Source organism: Nymphaea colorata, chromosome 3, assembly GCF_008831285.2.
Source record: "Nymphaea colorata isolate Beijing-Zhang1983 chromosome 3, ASM883128v2, whole genome shotgun sequence".
NCBI lineage: Eukaryota > Viridiplantae > Streptophyta > Magnoliopsida > Nymphaeales > Nymphaeaceae > Nymphaea > Nymphaea colorata.
The window spans coordinates 568,907-596,863 of NC_045140.1; the positions used below are offsets into that span (position 1 = coordinate 568,907).

The following is a 27,957-nucleotide window of genomic DNA, read 5'->3' on the forward strand; positions in this document are numbered from 1 at the left end:
GTTAAGGTTTTGGTCTGCATTTCATTAACCAGCAAGTATTTAACTAACAATTTTAGCTGCTAAGGTTTTGGGCTAGAAAGCATGTCGAAAGGGCTTGTGTAAGATCATAATGCATGCATGAACGTCTCCAAAGAAAATGTTCACATCCTAACATACAAAAGTGCAGAACTAAAGAACAAAATTATTGTAGAGTAAATGAATTACAATCTACAAGAAGTGGCAAGTTCATCTGATATTTTATCAGATACATATGTTGGATTATAGCCATGAGTCGATGGTTGTTTTTCAAAGATGTTAACTTCAGAAAATCTGCGCGAATAATGCGAGGTGCGTGGCTTTATTTTGCCTAAAACTTTGTAAGAAAGTAGAATAGAAGCGCACGAAAACTATGTGCTAAATAAATGTGATAATGACTTGAGATTTGATAAAGTAATTTGTATATAATGCATGGTTTTATAAACCAATGTATTACCACATGAAGTTTTTATGAAGATGGTGGGCACTTTCAACTGCATCGGTGAGCCTTGAATCTTACAAGTCAAGCGCTCAATCGGATGGGTTTGGATTGACACCTCGTATCCATGGTTTTTAGTAAGGGATAAACTCGATGTACTGAACTGATTTTCATGGATGCAAAGGGTGCAAAAGGGAGAGCGAGAACGAGAGAGGGAGAGAGACCTGTTAATGGAGTCATCGTTGAGTCGATCTCCATTAATAAGTTGACTGTCAAAACCCCCATGAACCACCATTGATGTTGCCCTTTCTAATTTGGTTCTTTATTTTCTACGTTAAGAGGGATGCGTAGGGATTCGCATTCCTAACCTCTACGGGAAAGAGAAAGGCGGAGGAAGCTGTCAGAGGAGAGGTAAAGAGGGGAAGAGAAAGGAAGGACCACAATGGTTTGAAGCTAGAATTTTCATGCATGGGCCATGTTTCCTATGCTATTATCCTTGAAGAGGGAAGTGATTGTTTGGTCTGGTTTGGAAAACAATAAAGATGCAACAGCCAGTGCTCTGTGGCTTTTGTATTTGGCCTTCAAAACCTTGGAGATCTATCTATTAGTTGCAGAACTGCAAGGAAGCCATGGGTGTTCGTTGGCACAAGATTTAATGAAAAGCTGACTCTGCCTCTCCTATTTAGAGAAGCTATGAAGGAATGGATGACCTTTGCTTTTGAAAGGGTTTGGGTGTTGTCTAAGATATGGGTGTTGCTTTAATTTCCCTTTGCTTATTTGTGTAATTTGGTTGTTGTTGGCTCCATGTTGCAGAAATCTGTGGAGAGATGTTCACAGCGTGTGCTTGGTGAAGGCGTGGACGAGAGACCTTTCACGAAGGAGGTTGGCCTTCGAGTCGCTTTTAACAATCACCCTCTGTGTTTGTGTTTCTGGTTTGCTATCATTCAGTTAGCAGTGATCTGCTTTTCCTGCACGTTAAAGATTGCAACAGCTTTGAAAACTTTCCCTACCAACCAAGTGTGATATGACACCCTTGAATGGCTCTCCATGAACGCTGTTGAAGTTCTTTCTCTGCTGGATGGTCTATCGGGACACTGCCCACAGATTTTTCTGTGTATTATGTTTGTTGGTGAAGGCAGGTCAGTAATCTTTCATCTGCCTCTTCTCTCATTTTTGCAGATCCTGCTGCGCATTAGACTGAATCTAGTCATTTTGGACAGTAATCCACATGATTCAATTGTTCGTCTCCTTGGAAGTGTTATGCTCCTAATATTTTAAGTACTCGATTTTGTGTGAGAATCTTACTTCCTGTACAGGTCTTTATTTGCTCGTTTATCATGCTTTTGTACAGATTTTGTTTTTAATACAGTCGAAGTTGATTCTTCGCCACCTTCTATTAAAAAAAAAATGCATGAACAGAGATACTCTGGCTTGAAGGGTGAGTCGTAAGAGGTGTCTCATACCCTTTCACAATACCTATTACCTTGTGGCATTCATTTTCTCATTCTAGCTATTTTCAACATGACTTTTCTCACGTCCGTTTTGACAGTCTTTTCTTATTCATTCCAAGTTAAATTTCATGGATTCGACAAAAGGTTTGAAGTCATTTCCTAGCGTTCCTTCTAAAGACACAGGGTCATCCTATCTGTGCAATTTTTTTTCTTTCATTTATACTAAGCTTTGTATAAGAGAATTAGAAGTCCAAGGTACTACTGGAGAAATGTTGAAGTTGCTGGCAAAGAACGTAATCTTCCACCATTATTTGCCAAGGGAATCAAGTTTCATGTTATTGTTAATAATCATATACATCTGTCTCTCTCAAATTGGTATTCGCCAGTTAGTTTCATCCCATGCATGAATGAAATAATTTGAGTCATCCGATCTAATTTAACAAATTGGCGATTCATTTCATCGAAACGGTTTCCTCCCTCATCCCCGGACCTTTCTTCGGCACCTGAGTGAAAAGCGAAACACAAATTGATTAAAATGAAACACAAACTGAACACATCGGACACCAGCGCAACTTGTCCTTTTAGACCAACTTTGACACGGAACACATATTTTTGGAACGGGAACATATGTTCCGGTTACCAAACGTTGTCTGTGGTGCACGCAAATACGGTCTCTCGACATCGCTTCACTCTCTTCACGTTTCCGTACTCAAGGGGCACGTCGAAGCTTGTCACGGAGATCTCGCTCCCACCTTCCTGATTCTTGCTGGGGCAGAGCTCATCGAGAGAGAGAGATGCCTGTCTTTCCCTGCACCACGCTTGATCCTGCAGTCTCGCTTCTCCCCAATATCCCAGTGGCACTGCCTCCTGTTCGCTCACTTGTGCCTTCACTACCAACCTCAATTCTGAGAAGTGGGCAACCTGTTTTCGCACCTCTCTGCCCTCAACGGCTACTTTTCACTCCTCTCATTGAATCCGCCGCTTCTTGCCCATCATCTTCGCGCCGGAGTTACCCTGCCAAGAGCTGGGTCAATGCTGTCGGGAAGGGTACTGAAGCCTCCACGCCGAGTGCGAAGGTCTCTCCGGTGGAAGCTCTTCGAAGGCTTCTTAGTTCTCCTGGTGTACATCAGGGACCGGCTTGCTTCGACGCCCTTAGTGCGAAGCTTGTAGAGATGGCGGGATTCGATTACTGTTTCATGAGTGGTATGCTCTGATTCTCCTCTTTCTGAACATTATTTCTTCCTGTTCCGATCAGCAAACACTGGTCTCTGTTTGGCGCATGTTGAGCTCATTCCAGGCCCATATCCAGCTCACGTTCAGCATATCCTTTCTTTCTTTCTCTTTTTCTCCCTTTGCCAAGGAGACAGTAGGAGAAGGCTTTGGTGGAAGATAGAACAAGAGAGAGAGATAGGAAGAATGAAAAAGAGAGAACTGTTCAAGCAGCTCGAAAATGAAGCACTTTTTTAACAGATATCGTCAAACTGCTCTGCGATATGTATTTCGTAATTATGATTGCTTAATGGTTCATATGAGATTTGTTTGATTTTTATCACGGGTGGAAGTTAACAGGAACTAATAACAGAAACAATATTCATCGGACCAGTCTCAGGATACTGCTGAATCATGGTAGATGTAAATATGAAGTGGTGGTGGCAATGCTTGCCACTGAGTTGCGAAGAAAAATGAGTTACTTGTTTCTTATAAATTTTCCGTTACATTGGAGATTAATTTACTTCATGATTTTGAGGAAGACAACTATTTTTAAGTCATAGTTACATAGATGTTGTGAAATGTTGCTACAAGTCTTCCAGAGTTAATTTCCTTTAGATGTAATGATCTTGATAATCTAAACTAGCGAATGGATATTATATATCCGTACAGGATTTTCTGTTTCAGCTGCTAGGTTGGCATTGCCTGATGTTGGCCTCATCTCGTATGGAGAAATGGTTGATCAAGGATGTCAAATAACAAATGCTGTATCTATCCCCGTCATAGGAGATGGAGACAATGGATATGGAAACCATATGAGTGTCAAGAGAACAGTCAAAGGATTCATCAAAGCTGGATTTGCGGGGATTATACTTGAAGACCAGGTAGTCTGCTATTTCATTTTTTTTGTGTTTTTGTATTTGCTCTAATCTTATGTGAATTTGTGAGCCATCCTCTGTTTGTTGGTTCAGCTTTTGTACAGGAATTTTCTACCGATAAATGGTGGTTAGGGCCTGTTGGTCAGACAAATATCCAGCATATTTTTTGATGCTGGACCTGGTTATGTGTTATTCTGATGTTTGGTTATAATCATAGTAAATACAAATATTTTTGTTCTCACATAGTTGGTGTGGACTTGAACACAAATATATTATGGCTACTTTCGCCCATATCATGCTTGAATTATTCAAATTTATGAGTTTTCCCTAATTTGTTAATTTGGTCAAAGCAAATAAGAGACTCGGTGTTATCATTAATTCCTGAGAAACATACAAACAGGAGAAAGATTAAAATCTTCTCTTTTCTCTTGTTTTCTCACTAAATACACAACACATCTCAAGAGCATGAAAAACTAGAATTATTGGAGCCTTAAAAATGCGAAGTTGTGGAATATGAATTTCTAAATCTACAATCAAAGAGGCCCTTATAATTGTTAGACAAGATGTTGGAATTTCTTTTCAATCAATAACAAATGTGTTTATCATTTGCTTTTGGCAGATAAATAGTTTGGTTTGCTTGCTAGAAGAAATGTCTCTGAGAAACATATATTGTAACTCAATGGTGTTTGATGTGTAATATCCTGGAACCTTCTTTTGGTTCCTTGGCCAGGCAAGCTAGATCAGGACATTTGTTGTTGCGTATGTTGAAAATGCTGCTTTCATATGTCAGTCAGTTCTACATTAATTGGGATATCTGAGAACTGGAACCAAAGGCTTATTTTCTTTTGGTCAGTTTTTATCGGAGATTTAGAACTCGATTTGCTTCATGACCTTTATGCTTTCTTTCTTAGGCTACTGTGAAGAAAGTGAAGACTATTCAGTCAGTTGACCAGCTTGGAAGTAACAGAAAGTATAGAGGGAGATGATTAGCTGGATTTATGTTTGGATTATTTGTCAAAGGTTCATGAGTTTTGCTTTTGTTCCATTTCATGAAACACTTGGCATAGCAGAAACTCGGTTGTGTGGAACTTATCCTCAGTTGCAACTAGCATAAACATACTGCAGCATGCTTAAATAAAGTTATTGCAGTATCCCGTGTTATATGTTCCTCTTCCCAGGTCCATTCACTAAGGTTTGCAGATGCACCTATACTTCTGTTCATATGGAATAAGTAATAGTTCACAGTGAGCAAGTAAGGATTCTGTTTGATTGTTTATTGTTTTTTGGATTTGGATTGACAACATTCATTGCCTTGTTGATTACTTTTATCTACTCAGTTGTCATCATGGTGTAACTGAGAAACTGGGTATGTTATTGATTATGTGCTTGGTATATGAATCACTTCCAGTAATTTTGGTTGGGAACTTTGGTGCACAAGATGTTCATGTTTCTCAGCCATTTTTATTCCGTGGCATATGTTTCATAAGCTTTTTCCTGTCTCTCTCCTTTAAGGTCTCTCCAAAAGCATGTGGTCATACACAAGGGAGAAAAGTGGTTTCAAGAGAGGAGGCTGTTATGCGCATAAAAGCAGCTGTGGATGCCCGCAATGAAAGCGGATTGGATATAGTTATAGTGGCAAGGACCGACTCTCGGCAAGCAATCTCCTTAGAAGAGTCTCTCTGGAGGGCAAAAGCCTTTGGTGATGCTGGAGCAGATGTTCTCTTTATTGATGCACTTGCTTCCAAAGAAGAAATGATATCTTTCTGTGAGGTCTATCCTTTACTTCCAAAAATGGTAGGTATTCATTACATTATAAGGTATTTTACTCAGGTTTATATTGAATAAATGCCAAATTGTTTTTAGCTCAAGAACTAGATGGCAATATCTCTAGTGCTATCTTGAATATATTTGGGTGTCTGTTGACGCAGCACTATGGACCCCCATTTTGAGAACATGCCACATGTATCCAGATGTAGATGCAGGGAGTTAGAATTTATATAAATATCTGTGTAACATTTTTTGTATGCTTATGCTAATTATATACGTACCTATACCCTGTGCATTCATGCAAATGTTATTTTGTATATATACTAGAATGGCATGTAGTGTGATTAATATGTAAAGAACATTTATTTTTCTTTCTATTTATTTTTCTTTCTATTTCTGTTTCTCTCTTTTCTTTCTTGTTGTTTTTTGTGTTTTTCTGTTTAGTCAAATTTGGAGTTTGACCAACTGTGAACTAACTCTAATTGGAGCCCATGGAATCTAGCCAACTGCTAGTTCTGCCCTCTTGCTCTTGTATAATGGAGGGACTACTCCCTCTTGTAACCCCAATGCTTCCTAAGTATTTTTCATGAAATACAATTATTTCTTGTCATTTTTCTGTGCCTTACAGCACATTATTTGAGTCATTTGGTGATTGGCCTGGAGCTCCTCATTGCTTAAGTGTACTGTCATGTTCCTAGATCGTAATATCTATGGACTACTACACCTTGCCAAGTGTGTTTACATCACATGCCCTTTCCACATCCATATCCATGTGACAATTCGCAAAAAAATTGGCAAATGTGTGCCTCAACTCATTCTTTTTGTTTCATGCTTTTTATGTTTCAACTAGTTACATAGCACAAGAATGGTAAGTTATGTTTGCATAGAATTCCTAATCTCATATTTGTTGTCATGAAACCCGTGATCATTTTTTTCTCCTTAAAATTATTTGCCAATGGGATTTGTTGTTTTCAATCCTGTAAACAGATCATTTATCAATCATCTATGCCAACTTAAGCTTGAGAAGACAAGCATACAATGTGCAACTATGTCACATAGGTACGGGTATGGGTATGGACCATTTTTAAAAAACTTGGGTGCAGGGGTACGGCCGTACACACACATGCACATACATATATAGAAGTTAAAATGAAGAAAAAAGAGGGATGTGGGACTTTAAAATGAGGGTTTCGAAAATTTTAACGTTAAAATGGTTTAAGAAGTTAAAATGTAAAAATCGTTAACATTAAAATCGGACAAATTTGAACTTAGTCAACTTTGACCGAGTCTGAAAAATGTCAAAAATGACCTTAGGTGGGTTGACCGCACCCGGTACGGTCAACGCAGTACCCTGCCATACCCGTGTTGTACCCGTACCGTGCGGGTACTCCTTAGGAGGAGTACCTGTGTGACAGAGATGTGCAGCTACTATATTTGAGTATTTTTCAAAAGCAGTATAGATGCTCTAAGTTTTGTGTTTCCATGCATGATATCTTTAGTACAATTGTGTAGGCAAACATGCTTGAAGGTGGAGGCAAAACACCAATATTTACTCCTGTCGAACTTGATGAGATTGGATTCAAACTTGTGAGCTATCCACTTTCCTTGATTGGGGTATCGATTCGGGCAATGCAGGTGTGAGTTGATCAGTTCTTTGTGTTTCTATTTCTATTCTGGGGCCTTTTTCTTAACTGATCAAAACAGAAGCATGAGAAAGATGTTTATATCATACAGAATCTATTACATATTGGATATTTGTAAATTGTGAGGTATTTTGTATTTGTGCTCTGGTAATCAAGAATGTCTGCCACTGTCATAAGAGGTGACTTGATTGGTTTTTCTGTTATATGCTTTTAAAGGATGTGATCGAACTTGCTTAATGATTCACATTTTAGTAATCAAATGATCGATTGATCGTGAATAATGCCAAATCTGTTCTTTTGTTTCTCTACCAAATGGAAGCAAACTTAGTAGGATTGACCTTACAGAAAAGTTACAAGATCTGAAGCAATTGGTGGAGCACCTCAATTGCAGTGCTCTTCATTGTTGTGTTCCTAGTATTCATCACACAACAGGTAACCAGGGAATCGTGTTATACATGACCCTTTTAGTTACAGTTAGATTTCTCGATAACTAAGCTGCCATTATCTCATCCAAATACTATGCTTTAGGATGTTTTAGCTTGATATGTATTTCACAAGAACAACACGATCTACCACGCAAAATGCAGGTTCTCATGTCATTAGCATGACATCTTGACCTAGAGCTGACCCAAGTAACTGGTATGGTGAATTCTACCCAGCTATACATAACCATTGTCGGGTCAATATCCAAGGGGTAACAGTGGAAGTCCTGTTGTCAATTGTCATCACTGCAACAAGTTTGACCAAGTGCTGAACAAGTGTGTGGTCTGGCAAATTTCACCTAGCTCTGTAACCATCTTTGGTCTAATGTCCAAGAGGATACTTAAATCAAGACAAGCTTGTAAGTGGCTCAGGTATATATGGCCATCAAAGTTCTTAATACTTTTAATGTAAGACTACATTCTCAAGCAACTCTCACAGTTTAAAGATTACCATTTTTTTGCTCCAAAATACCATGATCATCTCAGGATCACTAAAGAAAAAAAACAAAAACAAAAATCTGCTATGTTTTTAATTTTATTGCCAAAAATATATTTATTGTGATATTATCAGGATATTTGCCCTTCTTTCAAAGCTGAATCTTTAAAATTTAAATGTGTGAACCCTCCTTTCTCCCTCTCTTGCTCTCTCTCTCTCTCTGTCTTCTGAAATTTAAAAGTTTAAAAGGAAACTATGAATCTTTTTTAATATTTTTTTTTGGTAAGGAAGTTAGTAAAGAAGTCTCAGTATTAGTAAAGAAGTCTCAGTATCATGAAAATTTTCCATTGTTTTTTGATATATTTTTTATTTTTTAAATTCCCATGATCTCTCAAGAAAATACAGTTTTAGAAGAACTTCCAAGAAAACTGTCCATAAAAGCTTGAGAACAATATCTCCGACAATGCATATGATTATCTGTCTTCATCTTTTACTCTATTAGTCCTAAAATATTATTTTTTTCATGCTGAACGAAAGGAAGGAAATGCTGCACTTTCTTTCAAGTAGATAGCTTGAACGCATTGTTCATCTTGCATCCTTTGGGTTCATCTTAAATTTGCTCTCCTTTCACTAGAGTATCCTTGCATTAGATTCTTGCTTCTTTTGTCTCAAATTATCAATATGTCGCTATTATTTATATGCTGCTATCTAACAATTGAAATTTTTGCAGGAAGCTCTTGGGGCAATAAAGAGTGGTCGTCTACCACCCCCTAGTTGTTTGCCAACATTTGAAGAAATCAAGGATACATTAGGATTTAATGCCTATTACGAAGAAGAAAGACAGTATTCCACTAATGATAGTCAGTATTCTGAAAAAGGTGAAGTTGTTGCAACATTTCTGTCCCATTTTTTTAACTTAATTTTGATTTTACTTTTACCCTGGCTGCTATACTGCAGGGTCTCAGCCAAGAATTGACAGTTCGTCTCAGCTCAACCTGCAGGAAGGAGGAGCTGAAGCGTTTCAAGAAGCTATTGTTGAAGTGGTAACCCCAGAGGTCTACAATGACTCTGAAGGTGATAATACTGGGGGTCAATTCTCTGGTATTTGGTCCCGTTCCTTGAGGATCAAGATCACAGGACGTGATGGTCTTGAGAAGCTTGATGTCAGGATCCCAGTAAGTATATTATCTTCCTGCACCAAGGCTACACTTACGTTCATATAAGATCCACTTTCCAATCCCTCTTGGTTTGTTGGGATAGAGCAGGCTGCGACTGCTATGGTAGATTCATACTCCATGGATCTCAGCTCCCTGTTCTAAGCTGAGCAAACCTCAACCCTTGGGGCAGGGGAATGGGCCACCGAGTTTACTGGAAGAACAAGGTCTCCCATCCTGGGTGTGATTTCCTCTTGTAAGAAGCAAACATAAAAAAAAAAAAAAGATCCATGATCCTCTTATTCTAGAGTGGCTGTTATAACTAGAATATCCGTTTTTTGAGCTGAATCCTATTTTCTTTTATCATGCAGGCTGGGTTCTTGGACGGAATTGCGAACATAATACCAGGTATCTCTTGTTTTGGCAGCACACTGTCACAATGGGTTAACGACTTTGTTAATTTTCCTCACAGGTAATCTGTTAATTTGATCTGTTTTTCTATCGCTGCAGGACTGGGGGGTGTTAATCTGAAGGCCATGTTAGATAAAGCAGTTGAGACAACAAATGGTGATTTAGAGAGGGGGGTGAAATTGCTAGATTTTATTGATCAAATGGGTGACAGAATTCAGGTTCTCTTGGAATAAGTTTCCTTCTTTTTGCGGGTTTCTCTGTCCATTATATTCAAACGTCTTAAAACTATTCATTAATGGGAAATTGCAGCTTTAAATATTTGGGCTTCTTTAATTGCTATTGTCCGTTGTGCCAATAGCAAGGAGCTGGGGTTATATATATATATATATATATATATACAGCAAAGAAACAGAAATTAACAAAAGAGGGGAGAATGTACAAAAAAGGGAGGCGCGAAGCGTTCAGAAACCAGTTAGAACCTGGAAGCACGGATAAAACACTGCGCCCCCTGCAATTACTGAAAACTTTTAGCAGAAACTTACTGCCTCTTCCTTTGCAGTTATCCAAATTCGTGCCTATTAACTGTCCCTCTGTATTGCTTTCGAATTCTTCCATTCTCAGGTGGGAAGGATTCATAATGAATTCTTATAAGGGATCTCCATCGATCCAACTCTGCCCATTTTGCAGGCCACTTCCTTCGTCCTTCTACTGCCCCTTTTAACCTCCTCAACCAGACTTTATTATTAGACAGCACTTTCAGCTCCCTTCTTTCTGCATAAAAGTTCCCAAGGAAGATGACTCAGTTTGCATCGTCTGCACCCAAAGTAGTTTCACTTCAATGAACACGAATCTCCCTGTCTCTCCCTGAAACACAACTGGATCCACTAATCTTCTTCCCGTGACTTTACCAGTCGCGATGAAGATTGTATTCTCCATATCATCTACCAACAGGTTTTTCTCTGCAGACAAGGCCTGTCTTGATTAACACTTCCAGAAGCCGTTTTTCCACTTTATTCCACCTCATCGAATTAAAGATTTCTCTACAATTCTGCCATAAGGACCATGGGATAGCTTTTCTATCTATTCTCTAGTCATTATCATGAAACAGCTTGTTCATGACTCCCCGTAATGTTCCTATAACAATGTGAAATACCACTTTCCAACATCTATTTAGCCATTTCTGTTTGAAATTGACTTGATTCCAAACCTGAAATTCCTCCCTCAGCCCCTGCCACAGTGTGCGCCTTCCTCCAAACTTGCTACTCGAGGTGTTCGAGACGTTGACTGCCACTTTGCATTTAATGAAGACACGGGCATTGTTCTTGTCTGCTTGATTACATAGAACACAACGGGCCACGCTTATACCCATTCTTTTAAGATGGTCCTGAGTTGGTAGCTTGCTTTCACAAGCCAATTAGACAAACCAGCAGGCTCTTGCTAGTACATTACAGTTCCATATGTTATATATCCATCTCCCAATGCAAAGCTTCTAAAATGTTGTCTGCCTTCATCAGCCGAGCTTCTTTAGAGTCCCATGCAAGTTTAACTTTCCTTTCAACATGGGTGAGATTATTGGAATGGTGAGATTATCAAGGACCTCTATTGTTGTGCTTATGATTGTAAAGATGCGGAGATCACTGCATTTGCAATCCGAGGAAGTTTGAAAAGAGACATGAATAGTAAAATAAAGTCGTCTATAAAGTTAGTTCAGGCGGGGATTAATATAGCAATCTCATCCAGATTTGGTGTTGGATTGAGAAGGAGAAAATCCCAATTGCTTCTTGGTAATTTTTCTTTTCAAATTGGATCTGGGAAGACAAATATCAGATTTGGAATTAATTTTGCATTGAGCCGCCTTACCCTGCGGTGAAGTTTGTTTCGACCATAAGCATAAAAATAATCTAAAACTGTATATTGTCTTCCTCAGTCAAATCTTGACATTTTTATCAAATTATTTCTTTCAACTTCTTAGCGATGTTCTTTTGAATTTATCAAGGGCTTTCAGTTTCTTGGAAATAAAGTATATACGTCCAGTTTAAAAGTCATCAAGAAAAGTAACGAAGAACAAAATGTGACATTGGTTATTTTATATATGATTATAAGATTATAATAATTTAGACATGACTTTAAGATTTGTGGAAATGATTTTATAGACAATTTACTATATATGCAAGGTTGGCAGTTCCCACATGATGGTTCGAATAAAATTTACAACGATCTTAATTTAATAAGTACTTTATCTTATTTAAATTTTGATGGCTTAACTTTCTACAGCAAATAACAATACTAGTCTCCAAGGTTGGTGCAATGGACAGAACTAGAACTAGTAAACAGCCAATTTTTCTTTGAAACACAGCAGGGGCGGCACTTTAAGGTACCAAAAGCAGACCCTATATCCTAGAGGAACAAGAGGTTGGATTGGTGGGTCTCCCTTGCTCACCCATATTTGTTGTTTGCCCTAACAATAACTTGTTGAAGATCACAATAATATCAAGTGTAATGCTGCATGACCACAAGAAAATTTGAAGCAATATTATACGAACACTGCTGAAAGCAATACTTATTTTTTACTTTGTGGGCAATCATGGGTTCTGGTTTGATATTAATCTTTATTTATTTGTCCATCTTAGTTTCCACATCACCCATGTCGTCATATTTATCTGTGTTCTAGATCCTATGCGCATCTCTTTCTTCCATCTCACACACATTACCATTCTTGTAATCATGCATATACTGTCTTCGAAAGCATATACGCATTATCTATTTTTTCCATATTAAAACTCATAAAAGGTCAATGCTGATTCAAGGGATCTCTTAAAGAAAGGGTGCAAGACTATATAACTTTTTCAAAATGCGGGCACAATTCTTAGGTAGGAACACCTGCCTTTGATCTCTCTAAGTTACAAAAGATAAGCAAATTGTTTATTTAAGCTCATCAATGACCATTTTATTGAGTCTGGAGGGAGGATTAAGACATTTTTTGTAAGCTTCCCTAACAGTCCAACGTGTCATTGTCATTAATAGAGAACTATCTTCTTCTCTCTGTTTTATTTTATTATTTTAGAATGCTGGAAGCAATTTGAACTTCTTGATTGGTTCCCACTTATTCATCCACTTAATTATAGAACGACAGAAAAAATACTAATGAAAATGTCCCCTCTTTTTTTTATGTGCGTGTGGATGGTAGAGCAACTGAACAGCGTTTACTCATTTCTCTCCTAATAAGTCTCTCAAAAAGTCACTCCACTTTGCACAAATCACATTATATGTTGTGTATTTTTTCCCTTCATGAATTTTGGATTTTTCTTCATTTTTTGTAAGATTTCAACATTTCGACTAAGTGAGGTAGAAGAAACAAATATCTTGAGAGTGACTGTTTTGTTCTTTTATGATGATGACTCTCATCTTGAGACGTAAACAACAAATTTTCAATAAAATAACCTTTGGTTTGGTTGCTTTTGTTGACTTGGCTCATCTTTTCAATCCCAGCAATAGCAAAAAATGGAGATGGATGTCAATTTTCAAATGGGCATCCATGAGCACAGCAAACATGTGAGATTTGAACCTGGATCTCCATACTTTCTCAGGTCGGCCAATGGCTAATCCATTGGCAACGATGCCCTGCAACTTGCAGGGGACAGAGAGATTCTTTCCTTATCCAGCTTGACAGTGACACGTACCGACAAGGTGAATGACAGAAAGAAGGCGTACCAGATACTTAGAACTACTCATATTCCAAGCAGCCAATTATTTCCTTTGAAATCAAATCAAACAAAAAGCAAGGTCCAAACACCATGCGATTTATAGGTCAGTGGGAGGCTAATCCCACTATCTGAGTGGAGGCCTAAGCCTCCCCTATTCTTATCATCCTTGGAAGATGTTCCCCTATTCTTATCATCCTTGGAAGTTTAGAGCTGCTTTTGGTGTATCAGATTGGTGTCGCCACTATATTTCAACTTGCATATCGATGTCATTCCTTTTGCAACATAGAAAATTGACATTAAAGAAGTTGTTAACCAACTTCCTCAAAGATTAGGTACACCATAAAATATCAATCCTCAGCTCAATCTGAATGCGGACTTGCATGATGATTTAATTATTCTCTGTTCTTGTCTGTGATTGCTGGCTAAAAATGAGCTGATCACATTTGGTGTACGACGTGAGCATTTGGATTTGGATGCAGAACTACTCGTCGGATATGACCACTTCTTTGTGGTCATCTATCAAATCTGTTCTCAAAAGGATTTTTATCTATCAAACCATATTCTCAAATAAAATTTCACCTTGCTGCTATCAATTGGTCTAACCGGACAGTTTATATTCTCCACCCTTGAAGATTTTAGAAATATTTTTATGATGAGAGAGATCGTATGACCGCATAATATGACTGAGGAGGGAGGATCAGTAACAAAGTTGGTATCAAAGAAGTCACATGGATTACGTCTGCATGACATTAGCTTACGATATTCATCACAGGAAACAAGATTTATCGTGCGTATGATTGCATGATATTATATCGGTTGGTACAGAAATGAAAGGCGTGGGTTGGAGAAAGAGATGCTTTGGTGGCGTATACTGCATAGTGAGAAAGCAAAGTGGCAGACGAAGCGGAAGCAACATAAGAATTTAGTGGTGGGTGGTTGTGGTTGCACACCTCTGATAGTCGAAAAATTTTGCAGCCTTCTTTAGTCGACTGCTTTTCCTTTTTCTTGCCCCAGTAATTGTTAAAAGGAGAACCTATGTTGACTGCTTTTCCTTTTTTCTTGCATGAACAAGAGAACTTTCCATGGAAGCAGAAAGCATGGTTTAAAGTATCCAATTTCCTCGGCCATTAGAAGGATCGTCTTTCTGCGAACAGTCTGTCTTTCCTCATAAATACTCTCTCTCTCTCTCTCTCTCTCTCTCTCTCTACATTGTCATCGGACGGTGAGGAGTAATAGTTTGTTGCCTTGGGAGTCGGGAGACCAACCTTGCGTTCTAAACCGTTGGCTTTTTGTTATTGGAGATGGAACTTGTCTTTCAAGACTGTCCCTCCAGGATTATTCCCTCCTTCCTCACTCTATAAGGAGTTTTCGGTTTTCGTCCACCTTCAGAAGTTGTCCATTCCGATTAACGTAGAGAATATAAGCTCATAAGGAATTTTTGCTTGTTCCTTCTGATCTATAGAGCTTATGTCCTTTCGCATTTGACTTCTTGATGCTTATTTATTGAGAGAGAGAGAGAGAGAGAGAGAGAGAGAGAGAGATGGATTGTTCGGAGTGGATGAAGGAGAAAGTGTATTGGTTCAGATCAAGGTTGACGTTGGTAGCTCTGATTCTGGGACAGATTGTTTCCCTGCTCATCACCTCCACGGGTTTCGCGTCTTCGGAACTTGCAAGAAAAGGTAACCCTCTCTCTCTCGCGCGCGCGCTTTCTCTTCCCCACCCATATTTATATGGCTTTAAATTGATTATTTTTTCCCCTTTCCTCCATGTGGGGTGTTAATAATACAAGGGATTAGTGCGCCGACGTCACAGTCGTTTTTCAACTACGTGCTTCTGGCAGTCATATACGGAGGCATTGTTCTACATCGAAGGAAAAGACTTCATGTAAAAAGCTTCCCCTTATCCTCCTCCTTCTGCTTCCTTCTTTCTTTCCTCCCTCCTTATCTTTTCTAATTGAGTTCGATATGCTGATTGTTCATGCATGCCGTTGGTGGTGTTATAATAGGACGTTCTGAGTACTGTTACTAAATTTTACGGGGGCATTGCCAGATTTGAGATGGGAAGTTGGTTGGTCATGCTGAATTTTTGTTGGTATCTTAAGGGGAACGACTCAATTCATTATTGTTTTAGACTCTGTACCATTATAAAATAAAATAAATGAATACCGGTATACGGGTCACATCTAGATGCATGCAGTTCTATCCCGCTGGTCTCTTGCTATATGCATACTCATCATGAATTGCGGGTTGAACTCCTTTCTTAAGAAAACATAGAATAGCAGTAACAAGCTAACAATGTGTTCTAAGCTTCCTCTTTGAATCCATCCGCTTCTTCCGCATTATTATGAGTCCATTGCATTCATCATCTTCACTTATAACAATAAGATGCTACCGGAGCCTTTCCTGTACACCTTGAAGCCTTTCTCATCCATGCAGGTCTAACAAGATTTTGTCTCCTTTTTGCAAAAGTATCCAACAATGTTGGTTTAATTTGTGTAAATTTAACTTTTTGTGATTTTCACATGGTAGTGTTTTCTGGCAATTTTTTTACTCATTTCAAGATTTTCAGAGCAAAATGTAACGGAAAGTCATGTTGAAATAAGATAGTTGGCTGTTCTGGGTTGTGATCCTGAAAGGAACATAAGGAAAAATTTGCTTATGGATCGTGTAAGCTGAATAATTCCTAAGCTTCATAGTCCCTATGTTATCAAAGGCTTGCCTAGGCCCTCAGGCTTGGCTGATGGCTAAGCTAACTGTTCTTAAGCAACTTGCCACTTGCTAATGCCTAGAAGGCTAGAACATTGCCTAGGATGCACTCAATACCCTAGGACTTCTTATTTCTTTATTATTATTTTTTCTTCTTTTGAGTTTTTTTTTATATATATTTTTCTTCTTCTGTTTTGTGCATTTTTTCCCCACTTTTTTGTTACTGCTTGCAATTTTGCTTTAAAAGTATATGTGCATGTATATGTGTGAGTGCATGCATGCACACTTATAGTTACAATTACAATTCACATATACTTTGAATATTAGTTTGCTATTTTAGGTTCTGAACTTCACTGTGCATATAAATTTATTGTCTTCTTATTACCTTTTTCTTCTTTATTAGAATTATAACAGAAAACAGTATTATGGCAAGCGATATTATCGTGAAAGATGTGGCTTTCCCTCTTTGTAAGGGGCACTGCCTAATGCACTTAGTCCTGCCTAGGTTGTAGGCTTATCTAACTATATAAGATCTTGCTAAAGCTTTTGACAATCTGTGTCTGTGTGTTGTATGAGTTAATATGGGCACTGTATATATTTTTTTGAACAATCTGGAATCCATGGTTATGTTAAGGATTTGTGTTCCATTTTTTTCTTTTTTCCTAATTAGATTAGTATTTTTTGGTTTTTAATTTAGGCTTTAGATATTAACATGAGACATTTAGTGGTTTTTATTTAGGAATGTGCATAACTATAACATTGACAAGCATTGATATTAAGTTGTAAACTTGCACTCTTTGTGCTACAAATTTTATTTGTTTTTCATTACATTTGATTTTCAACTTTTTTTGCTCTGGGATGATTGTGTTAGTGATGTTCTGCCTTTTAAGTTATTTTGCTGTTGCAAGTTGATAGTTATAGGTTCTCATTGAAAAATGTTTTTTATTTTGTTGTGAATTTTAACAATTAATGTTGAAAGGATGCTTCATGTGCTTTGTACGGCCTAGGCTTTACTCCTGATTGTGCACCTAGGCTTCAGCTAGTGCTTTTGACAGGATAGCTTGTAGATTGAGTTCCTTTGGCTGTTTATTAGTCTTAAGGTTGTACTTCTCTTGATTTCTGGTGTTATTTGACAATTATTTTTGCATCTTCCATTTTATGCAGGCCAAGTGGTATTACTATGTAATGCTTGCATTTGTTGATGTTGAAGCTAATTATCTTGGTGAGTTATTTAATTTTCTTGTGCAATTCAAGAATTCTTTCTTTGGAGCATAAGCAGTCAAAATTTACTTATCTTCTTTCCTTGTTTAACACCTTCCCAAACTTCATTTTTTGATGCCTTTTTTCTTTCCAACCTAGTGGTCAAGGCATACCAGTATACATCCCTAACAAGTGTCATGCTGCTGGATTGCTGGACAATTCCATGTGTCATATTCTTGACCTGGATGTTCTTAAAGACTCATTATGGCGTATTGAAATTTACTGGTGTGGCTATTTGTATCAGTGGACTTGTTATGGTTGTGTTTTCTGATGCCCATGCAAGTGATCGAGGAAGTAAGTAATTTTTTATGGATATATTCTTCTATGTTTGACGGCTGTTGATAAGTATTGCTTGTTCAATTAACTTACAACAGTTTGCAGATTTATGATTCTAAATATTTTCACATGTAAATTGCTAATTGTGGAGGCTGGGCAAGCTGGCGATATAAAATGCCACAAGCCTCAGAAGTAGAAAAAGAAAAATTCTTAAATAGGCAAATATGAAGAGAAATATGAAGGCAAGAATGATATAGCAATGAACTTGGGTGGAGATTTTGTCAAATTCACTGAATGAGGAAACATGATCGAGTATCCTTCATCCTTTAATAGCTGATGGGTGCTATTATGAAAAGAAGAACTTCATAATTAACACACAATAATAAATCAATCACACGTGCATTAACATGCCACATATGAAAAGAAAGGAAGTCTTTATAGGAGCCAAATGGATAGAGAATCATACCCAAGAAGGAGAAAATTCTCAAAATATATACAGCTCAAAGGCAGCTTGAGCTGGCTGTTGGCCCAGCTCCGATGGCTAACAATGGTTTTGGAGCTAGCCAATGCTCAGTCCTTGTCAAAGGTAAAAAATGACCAGAACTGGATTACAACAAAATACATAAATAAAGAAAATGCAGTAAAAGAAAAGAAATAGCAAACTTACATATTTAATTGTCATCGCCACAAGTCTCTTTTCTTGATTTCTTCTTAACAAACTTGCCGTTATTATTTCGCGAGTTGGAGGGAAGTGTTAAAGATGTATTATATTATTCAAATATGTTTCTTGTCACACTTGCATGTATGTGTATGACAAGTTAATAATGCACTTACTGCAGGTCCTGATTGCACATATGATACTTCTGTACACATATATGTATGCTCATATTAGATATGACAAGTCAGTGATGCATATATGCTATTTTATGCTTAGGTATCTGTATGGTAGGTTCACAATTCATGGATAGTGCTAAATTTTTAAAGTTATATAGATTAAGTTGGGTAAACTCATTATAAAATTAATAGGTGACAGTTTAAAACAGATTTTATTCTACTTGTCCAAATAACACAATGAAATGCAAGAGATTTTGTTATTGTCCGTTCAAATCAAACAGTGGATAGAAGAACAAACTGTCCAAGACTCCACTTCATTACCATCTTCAAGCACAAAGTGTACAGAACCAGGTCTTTGAATGTCTAACTGTTCTGCTTTCAAACCGCACCTAGCAGTCCTATCCTGATGTTCGGCTGAGCACTCTCTGAGATAGTGGATTATTGTATAAATGCCTACATTTATGTCCTTTATATGCTCAAAGTTCTTATTATATCTCATCTCTCGTAGGGAGAAATACAATTAACAGAGGCTTGTGCCTTATAAGCTACCATATCTTGAAATTAGTCGGTAGCTGCTATGGTATCTATGTTTGTTTTCTTCTTATATTATCGCTGAATTGTCTTTCTTCCAGTTCTGGTTTTTGTGTTTACATTGTTCATGGTTATACATAATAACTTTTTTTTTTCTGTCTCAATAATGTCCTGTTTATGATCTAGGAGGAAGCAATCCAATCAAAGGAGATCTGCTTGTTGTAGGTGGCTCCATGCTATATGGAATTAGCAATGTCAGTGAGGTATGGCTTTGTTTCCTTTTCCTTGCACTTTTGTTGTTCTTAGGTCTTTATGCGTATAATAATTCTTCTATTTTGATACTCTAAATGCTAGAATACAAATTTTAACTTTATATGTGAAAAGTTTCTTTCTTTGTCCTGCTTGTGTGCATGCATTCCTCTATATGTTTTGTATATGCTGAATCCTTAACTGTCACATAGGTACGTGTATGGGTGCTGGTCGGGGTGCAGATAATTTCCAAAAGACATGGGTACGGGCCCATATATATATATATATATATATATATATATATATATATATATATATTAATATATATATATATATTATTTATTTATTTATATAAAACAAAAAATAAGATTTTAAATAAACAGAACAATACATTCATGATTCAAAACCTGTAAATTATGAAGCAGAAACTAATGAACGAAGTATGAACTAGAATCCTAGAATGATGATTGGGAAATAAGCTCAGTTCTTCTAACATAGAAGGTTCAGCATACATGAGTCGTGACTGCAATGGCAGTCATGTATGCTGAACCTTGTTATAAACTCATATTATCTAGGAATTCAAAGAAAATATAAGCAAAACAACTTTTAAGAAACAAAATTATGCTTTGTCAATTTTGATCGAATCCAGAAAAGGATGGACATGGCCCTGGGTGTGTTGACTGCACCTCACATGGTCAGCACTCTGTTCGGGCCATGTCCGACATGATACAGTACCAGCACTCGTGTCGACATTGGTACTCCCCCGAAACGGGGTGTCCGTATTACATAGATCCTTAAGTTTGCAGACCCATTTCTTCCTGGAAACAGACTGCTTGAACTGAATGCATCTTGGTCCATGAGTTGCACATAATATTTATATTGAAAGTTGAACCTGAAAGTACATATTGACCTTGCTCGATTTCTCTTTCTATTCATTATCTAAAGAATAATTAATGAACTAAAAAAATGGTTAAACATATTTGGTGTTATTATCACTCAGCTACATGTACACCAACCAACCTTTTCTAGCATCTAGTTTTTCCTAATTCTCGAAAGGAAAAAGAGAAAAAGTCCAGCCTTCACAACTGTGGTATCAAAATAGAATATGGGATGAAGAAATGTCTGCAATATTATTAGTTGAATTAAAATAATGTCTGAAGGGAAAAGACCTCTTTGTACCCTTTTTCTTGTTCTGGAGATAGCATCTGGGTAGGCAATTTATAAAATCTTATCAGGGTTGTCTACTTGTCTTTATGAACCTTCAGAAAAAAGAAGCTTTTTCATTCAAGGAATTCTCAATTTAAAAGAGTTTGGTCTCCAAACTCTTTGACTGTTTTCATGTTAGTTATTAAAGTTTCACAGCCAGAGCTGTACGGATGTGTACTGACTACAGCTAGTGTCATGTGTGTGTGTGGGTGTGTGCATGTGTGTTTAAAAAAGCTTTATTGTAAGTCAAAAAACTGGTTGCCGTAAACTATAAAAGAAGGCTTTTTCTGTAAAAATGACAAAAAAAAAGATTAAGGTTGAACTTGAAAAATCTAGAATAACAAAAACACTAATAGTCCAATACCTTCTCTCCTTCTACTGTCTCTGGTCTGCTGACTGCTGGGGTGCTGCTGTCACCACTGCCAGGTATGTTCTTGCTCCACCTGCTTCTCCTTGCCAGCCATAGTTGTTTTGCCACACCAAGCTACAACATTACCCACGTCCATGTGACATAGTCTGAAATGTATGTGCACTTTTGGTGGAGATGAGTCCCCATCCTCATTTTGAATCTTTATCAATAACTCCACATGTTTTACACTGAAATATTGAATATCCAAGCCAGAGTTGAGTCCCTTCACAAAATCACTCATATCCATTTTCATTTTCAACCTTTACCTATGGTCCCTTTACCATGGAAAGCCAATTAGTGTTGTAAGTCGTGCTACTGTGACATACTGATACTTCCACTATGATGTCGAATTTCTTCCAAATGAAGTTTCTCACTGTTATGTTCCTAGTTCAGGATCCTTTTGGAGTGACAGCTATCTGTGGCACTGAAATTGTTGTTGTTCATGTTTTATCCCTTCATCAAACTTGTCTCCTAAGTTTCCTTTATCTTCATATCTTTCTTCCTTGTACTTATTTTATCCACAGATAATTTGCTTTTCTTTTTCCTTATTCTCTATGTGATAGATATTAAGTTGTGGCTAATAGTCATTTTCTGGTGACTCTCTTCCATTGCCTTAAACATCTTTTGCTGATTGTTACATGCCCCATTAAACGTATAGAAGACTTGCAATGTATTGGTATGGAACTTCTGATCTTTGTTATGCACTTGTAGACATTTATTTTACCTACTCTTGTGCAGGAGTTTCTAGTGAAGAATGCAGATAGAGTCGAGCTTATGGCGATGTTAGGCACATTTGGAGCTATAATCGGTGCATGCCAAATGTATCCTTGGATTTTAAGCTCTTTTGATGACTTCTAATGATATTTACTGTCAGTCTTGGAAATCACATTTTGCACATGAATGGTTCTTTATGTCCTAATCACAAACTCAAACACACGTCACCCCCCAATCCATGTTGGCCTGATACATCTTCAAACGATTTTAAGAGCTTCTGTTACACTTAAAGCTAACTGCTTTTATGGATTTGCAATTCCTCTTAGATGTGTGTGCTATATGCTACTGGATCATGAATAGTATAAAACTATAAATGTAGAAATTACATGAAAATTGGCATTTTGGAAGTTGCAGAATCCTTAAAGATGTATTGTGTTAAGAAATGAGAAGAATAAACCAGTTTATGGTTTGTATTTCAACATATTTACATCAGAAATTAAATTAAGTGCACAAGTGGACCTGCATATATTATATTTGATCATGATTTAACTTGCTTTTGACATCTGGATCTGTTCCATCCTGCCCTAAAACCATCAGTATCATCAGAACAACCAGGCCAAACACTCTCGTCTTAGAGAAAGATGCATCAAAAAGAAAACTTTAAATGCGCTGGAAAAATCACAATAACATGCCTTAGTTATAAAAAGTGAAAATTTTGAAGCAAGATGATTATGATACCAGCAAACAACAGACAGATATCCTCAGTTCAAACAAATTGAGGATCTAAGTAACGTGGAGCTTAAGTCCACATTACATAAAAACCATGGATTTAAGATCAGGTTGGGTTTCTTATTTTTGGGGGGGCGGGGCAGCGGGAAGGGGGGGGGGGGGGGGGGGGTATTCCGACCTTAAATCCATCGATCTGAGATCCTAGTGATCTCAGATCTCAGATCCGTGATGAAACGAACACACCTTAATTGGATTCTTATAGTTCATATCCAAAAAATGTGATTAAGATTTGGTTGATCTGCTTTCTGTGACAAATTTACAATGAACCCTGTAGTTATGTGTTTTAACACGAGCACGAAATGGTTTGTCCGTAGATGACTTTCACCAGTTCCTATGGGGTTTTACTCATTGTCCAGTTTGCTGGGGATATAAGACATCCACGTGCATTGCATTAAGCTTCAGTATGCTGGTAGTCACTAGCTAGATTCCTTGGATGAGTGTGACTAATATAAAATTTGAGATCCTTGACCTCTCAAATAGAATCATTCTAGAGCGCCATGAACTACAGTCAATTCATTGGACGGCTGGTGCTGTAAGTTTCTCTTTCCTGTGCTCCAGGCTAATTGTTCCCGTAGTTATGGAGATAGCATTCCTCCAAAATCGTTGATCACCCAAATTTTTGTTTCTTTACTAATCCTTTGATGTAGGATCTCCATGATTTGTTTTTATTTGAAATAAAGTTGAACTCTATTTCAGTTTACCCTTTTTTTTCTGCCTATGTCAGATGGGTGCGGGGTGTGCGTGCTGATGCAGGTGCCAGTGCGGCACATCTTAAAAAACTTGAGTGTGGGGGAGGTGCTATATGTATATATGTATATAAGGTTATATGCTTATATATTTTTGCTTGCTGAAAATTAAATTGTATACAAAGGTTATTGTAGTATTTGAAAAATAATATATATGAAATCTTCTTAGAATATTGGCAGTCTGGTCATCCTTTATGACAACCTGATGCTGTCCTTTTAAATGGAAGAGGGGGGAGGGGGGAGGGAGAGAGAGAAAGAGAAAGAGAGAGGAGGAAGAAAAATAGGAGGGAAATAAAAAGAAAGAGAGGAAAAAACAAAAAAGAAAGAAAGGGAGAGAAAGAAGAGAAAAAAAGAGAGAAAAAAGAAAAATGAGAGAAAAAGAGGCAGGAGTGAAGGGTACATGTCAGAGCTGCACCCACGTCACGTCGATGCAGCTGTGGCATCCCAAGCAAAGTGTCCATCTCCCTTAGCTTTCTGGTTCCTGCTTAATCTGCTTATGTGGGCTTTGACTTATTGTGACAAAGATCTCTTATTTGCGTATAACCTGTATACACACCATAAAACATATCAGTTGTCTGGCATCTCTTTCGTGAAAATGACTTGAAAATAGTCTCATGTATACTAGAATTGTAGTGAGTGGTGCCTATGTTTGCCTGGGTTTTCTACTATCATGTCTCCTGGTTTGTGTTTCTTTGGGTGCTAAACTGAAGCAGAGGATTGAGTGGGTTAGTATTCGTTAGGCCAGGAGCTTGCATAAGTTTTCAGTTAAGCTGTTACGAATAGTACCAGAAATCCATCTTTTGAGGTTATAGGTCCTTCATATGGTTATGGAAAATTTTCAAATTTAGTCAACAGTAATCTTGTCCTTTAATGAAGGGCAATTTTAGTATGATAGCAGTGATTTTACAAAGTGACTAGGAACACAAATGCATGAGTGCTTTTTCACAAATTTACTGCACATATCCAATGTTCATTTTGAGGAACATCAGAATCAACAAGTGAGTTGTGATTTTCAGTATGTAGGTAAGGATTTACGAGGATTTAAAAGTCAATGAGGTTCCAAGCTTTTTTCTAGCTTATAAACACCATCCACTCATACAGAAAAAAGGTGGTTCTTATGTGAATTCCTATTTTTGTTTGGCATGAAGATCACATTCATGCTGTTGTCATGAAAAAAGTACTTGAATGCATGAAGAACTTTCATCTTTTTATGGGGTCTGGATAAGGGTACAAATGTTAAGTCCTGTTATAGCCAACCCAAGGTCACTTTTGTCTAATATATCTTTTGGACAGTGGTGGGCAGTAGAAGGGACATATTTTTAAACATTCAAAAAGAAGATGATTGTTTTGGAAACTTAAAAAAGGACGGACTTGTAAAATGGCTAAAAATGTGGGGACTATTATGGAAATATGTGATGTGGGGACTACTATTTAGTATTTAGATATGTGTGTTCTATATGGACACTAATATTCATGTGGATGAAAAGAGATTATCATTCTCTTCAACTTCTAGTTCACCTTCCAACCCCTTTTTAAGATCATATGTTTTGGCATTCTTTAGCAAAAGGAACCAGATGAACAGATGGGAATTTCAAAGAACAGAATCAAATGAACTTTTGCATACGTGAAAGTATTAAAAATTTTTAATACATGTTTTTATGATATGAAAGTACTAAAAATTTGGAAACTTCAATCTATCATTAATTTCAAAATTCAAATCTTTATAAATCAAATTTGCATAAAAAAAATCTCAATTTGAAGGTCATTTTTGTAGTTTTTAATCATGAATAACCACAAACATGCTGCCAGCTCTTTGAAAGAAGGCTTGTACATAAAACTTTTTTGAAGAGCTTGGCACATATTCTGCCCATGGGATATCTACCGAGCTCGGGCATGACCCAATCCCGAGGCCTAGACCCAGCCCTGTAGACAAATGGATGGAGTCTGATAGAGCCTGACCCATCAATTTTTCACTCAGTCCTATCAAATTGTGTAGGTGAATGCATGACTTTTACCAGATATCTTAAAAGTAGTTACCACTCTACTTTCTGTGTGAGAATGATAACTTTTCTATACAGAAAAATAAAGAGAAATTACTAATAGCTATAAGAAGCAATAAAGTAGAAAGTCCTCTCCTGGGGATGTCTATTATTTAAGAAAAGTTAGGAATCAATGCAATAAAAAAATTAATAAAAGAAAAGGTCAGTGAATGATGTTCTACTTAATTTGCGCATGTTGGACAAACAGCAGCACATGATGGAAGTGAAGCCATTTTTAGGACAATCGAAGACTTGAAAGTAGACAATAAGACAAGATTTGCAGAGCAACCAAACTTGTAGCTCTAAAAATAGGAAGGAATGGAGGATCATTAGCTATAAACCCACCCTTGGATAGTTGAAAGGCTAAGCAACGATGATGAAGAAATCTCTTTGGCCTTTTTGGCACTCTCTGAAACTTGATATTTGTCTGCAACTGGAAGTGTTATTATGTATATAGTCAAAAGCAGGGCTTAGCACTCGTGCCTTGTCACACGGTTGGTGACTCAGCCTAATAAGACCACCTAGTAGTTCTGGACAAGGTAGTTCAATTAGGCTTTGACTAATCCACGATGTGTTTTTCATTTGAGTATGGTAAATATGGCTGCAGTCTAACATAACGGGTTTGGATCCTGTATCGAGTTCCAAGATCCAAACTTGCAATAGAAAAATCACAAATGAAGAGCACTAATAGCTCTGCGTCAATAACTGGACTGATTTCTTTTAACTTAGCTTTTTCTGTTTCTTAACCACTGTTTTATTGCAGGTACTTCCCTTTGTTGGATTTTCTTTGGCGATGTTCTTATTTTACACTTTGGTTCCCGTCTTGCTTAAGGTATGTTCCAGTGTCTAAAGTCTGTCAGCTGTGTTTGATATTCAACTTGTTAAATAGTCTATGCTTGTGTTAAAAACATATATTGGAACAGGCACTCCTGTTGGAACAAGGTGAACCATGGCTTGTGCTTCAGTTTCTGATACAAGCACTAATGCAGGAAATTTAGCTTTTATATATTCTTCTATCATCATGTTGAAGAGTTTCAATTTACATCTAGCAGTATATTATGAGCTTTTACAATCTTGTCTTCAAAATTTTAAAGGGACAACCTCACTTGAGTTAAAAATCATATGTTAGCACTTGGAACATTACTCATTTGAAATTGGTTGCCTGGTGTCAATATCTGATGCAGTAGATGGCACATTTTCTGGTATCCTGTTGTGTCATCACGGTGAAAATTCCAGTATATATTTTGCAATGTGATAAATGTTTTATGATGCATCAGCAGAACAAGCTTTTCTGCTTTTTGCTCTTTGTTTGTATTCTGGATGGATAAGACACACACACACACACACACACACATATATATATATATGACACATTGTTTAACCCTCTCCCTCAAACTTTTCCGGGTAAAAGCCAACAGTTTGCAACTTCTCTTGTAAGAAAACTACAATGTAGTTAGGGAAACGACTGAATGGAAAAATCTGCAACTTGATACTCTGCACTCTGCAGACACATGAGGTAGCTCAATATGGCCTTTCAAACAGTTTGAACGTGAACATGTTAGACCTTGATGTCCAGATTTGTTCTGAAAGAAGGAGAAGGCAAGAAGCAAGAGGGGATTTCTTCAACCATAAGATGGCAGCAAGAATGTTTAAGCATGCTCTTCATACCTATTGATATATTTCTCGATAAAGCTGAGATAAACAAAAAAGGGGACTTATTTTAATAATATCATGAAAAGAGTTACGTTTCCAATTAGATTCAGGTGTCTCTGCAGTGTGCTTGTGAAAAGTACTAAATTTTGTATGTCATGCTGGCCAATCGGTGACAATGCATCTTTGTCTTCGATGGATAGATTTTTCGACAATATAGCCCAAAATTAGAATGCTTCTCTTTTCTTTTTTTTTCATGCAGATAAGCGGGTCTACGATGCTCAACCTTTCTTTGCTGACATCAGATATGTGGGCTGTTCTAATTCGCATATTTGCTTATAAGGAGCAGGTTGGATTCTGCATCTTTTCTTCATATAAGCACATACGGCATTTAGCTGTCAGTTGCCTCGCTGTAACTTTCGGAGTTGCAATTTGCAGGTTGACTGGTTGTACTTTCTTGCTTTCTTTATGGTTGCTGTTGGACTCATATTATATTCCTGGTATGTTATTGTCCATTTCAAATATCTTTTTCTCTTAAGCATTATAGCGTTGAGGTAACTTTGTGATGAGTGAATGTTCCTTACAGGGCTTCTAGAAACAATGATAGAATAGGATCAGACGACGGCCAAAACAACCTCCAATGCAGTTTAAGAGACGAGGAAGATGCTTTTCAAAATGCAGAGGCGCGTGTCCCACAAAGCGCGGCCAACATATCAAAAAAATGAAGATCATGACATTTTTACCATGCAATCCTCTCTAAATGATTGCACGTCCGGATTCATTTTTCTTTATTTTTTATAATATTAATTTGTAGAGAACAGCAATGGCTTTAGAAATATATGAAAGGCAATAGCATTAAGAATTTAAGATTCTGCAAGTTCAGTCCACTTTCTAGGGAGATTGATTGTCATAGTTCAGAATATCTAATCAAACGGGGTTGGTTGCAAATACTGTACGGTA

General features: G+C 37.3%; 2 protein-coding genes across 2 annotated transcripts; both read left to right on the plus strand.

Annotated features, from left to right (window-relative positions):
- Window positions 1–2,317: 2,317 nt before the first annotated feature.
- LOC116250487 (uncharacterized) lies at window positions 2,318–10,203 on the plus strand. Its single transcript, XM_031624126.2, has 8 exons — window positions 2,318–3,108; window positions 3,787–3,998; window positions 5,505–5,786; window positions 7,272–7,394; window positions 9,051–9,198; window positions 9,278–9,495; window positions 9,846–9,882; window positions 9,985–10,203. Exons 1-8 carry the CDS (start codon window positions 2,700–2,702, stop codon window positions 10,116–10,118), a joined length of 1,563 nt encoding a protein of 520 aa, XP_031479986.1. The 5' UTR covers window positions 2,318–2,699; the 3' UTR covers window positions 10,119–10,203.
- Window positions 10,204–14,413: 4,210 nt separating this feature from the next.
- On the plus strand, window positions 14,414–27,874 carry LOC116250103 (uncharacterized). The gene is made up of 12 exons (XM_031623496.2): window positions 14,414–14,517; window positions 14,662–15,268; window positions 15,379–15,473; window positions 17,459–17,516; window positions 17,654–17,848; window positions 19,382–19,458; window positions 21,798–21,880; window positions 23,043–23,094; window positions 26,111–26,179; window positions 27,260–27,346; window positions 27,436–27,497; window positions 27,584–27,874. Exons 2-12 carry the CDS (start codon window positions 15,130–15,132, stop codon window positions 27,720–27,722), a joined length of 1,056 nt encoding a protein of 351 aa, XP_031479356.1. The 5' UTR covers window positions 14,414–14,517; window positions 14,662–15,129; the 3' UTR covers window positions 27,723–27,874.
- Window positions 27,875–27,957: the final 83 nt, after the last annotated feature.

Coding starts and splice junctions, on each gene's coding strand:
- LOC116250487 (XM_031624126.2), top strand. CDS start 2,700: ATGCCTGTCTTTCCCTGCACCACGCTTGATCCTGCAGTCTCGCTTCTC. Junction 3,109..3,786: donor CGATTACTGTTTCATGAGTG/GTATGCTCTGAT, acceptor ATATCCGTACAG/GATTTTCTGTTTCAGCTGCT. Junction 9,883..9,984: donor AATTGCGAACATAATACCAG/GTATCTCTTGTT, acceptor CTATCGCTGCAG/GACTGGGGGGTGTTAATCTG.
- LOC116250103 (XM_031623496.2), top strand. CDS start 15,130: ATGGATTGTTCGGAGTGGATGAAGGAGAAAGTGTATTGGTTCAGATCA. Junction 15,269..15,378: donor TTCGGAACTTGCAAGAAAAG/GTAACCCTCTCT, acceptor TAATAATACAAG/GGATTAGTGCGCCGACGTCA. Junction 27,498..27,583: donor GGACTCATATTATATTCCTG/GTATGTTATTGT, acceptor TGTTCCTTACAG/GGCTTCTAGAAACAATGATA.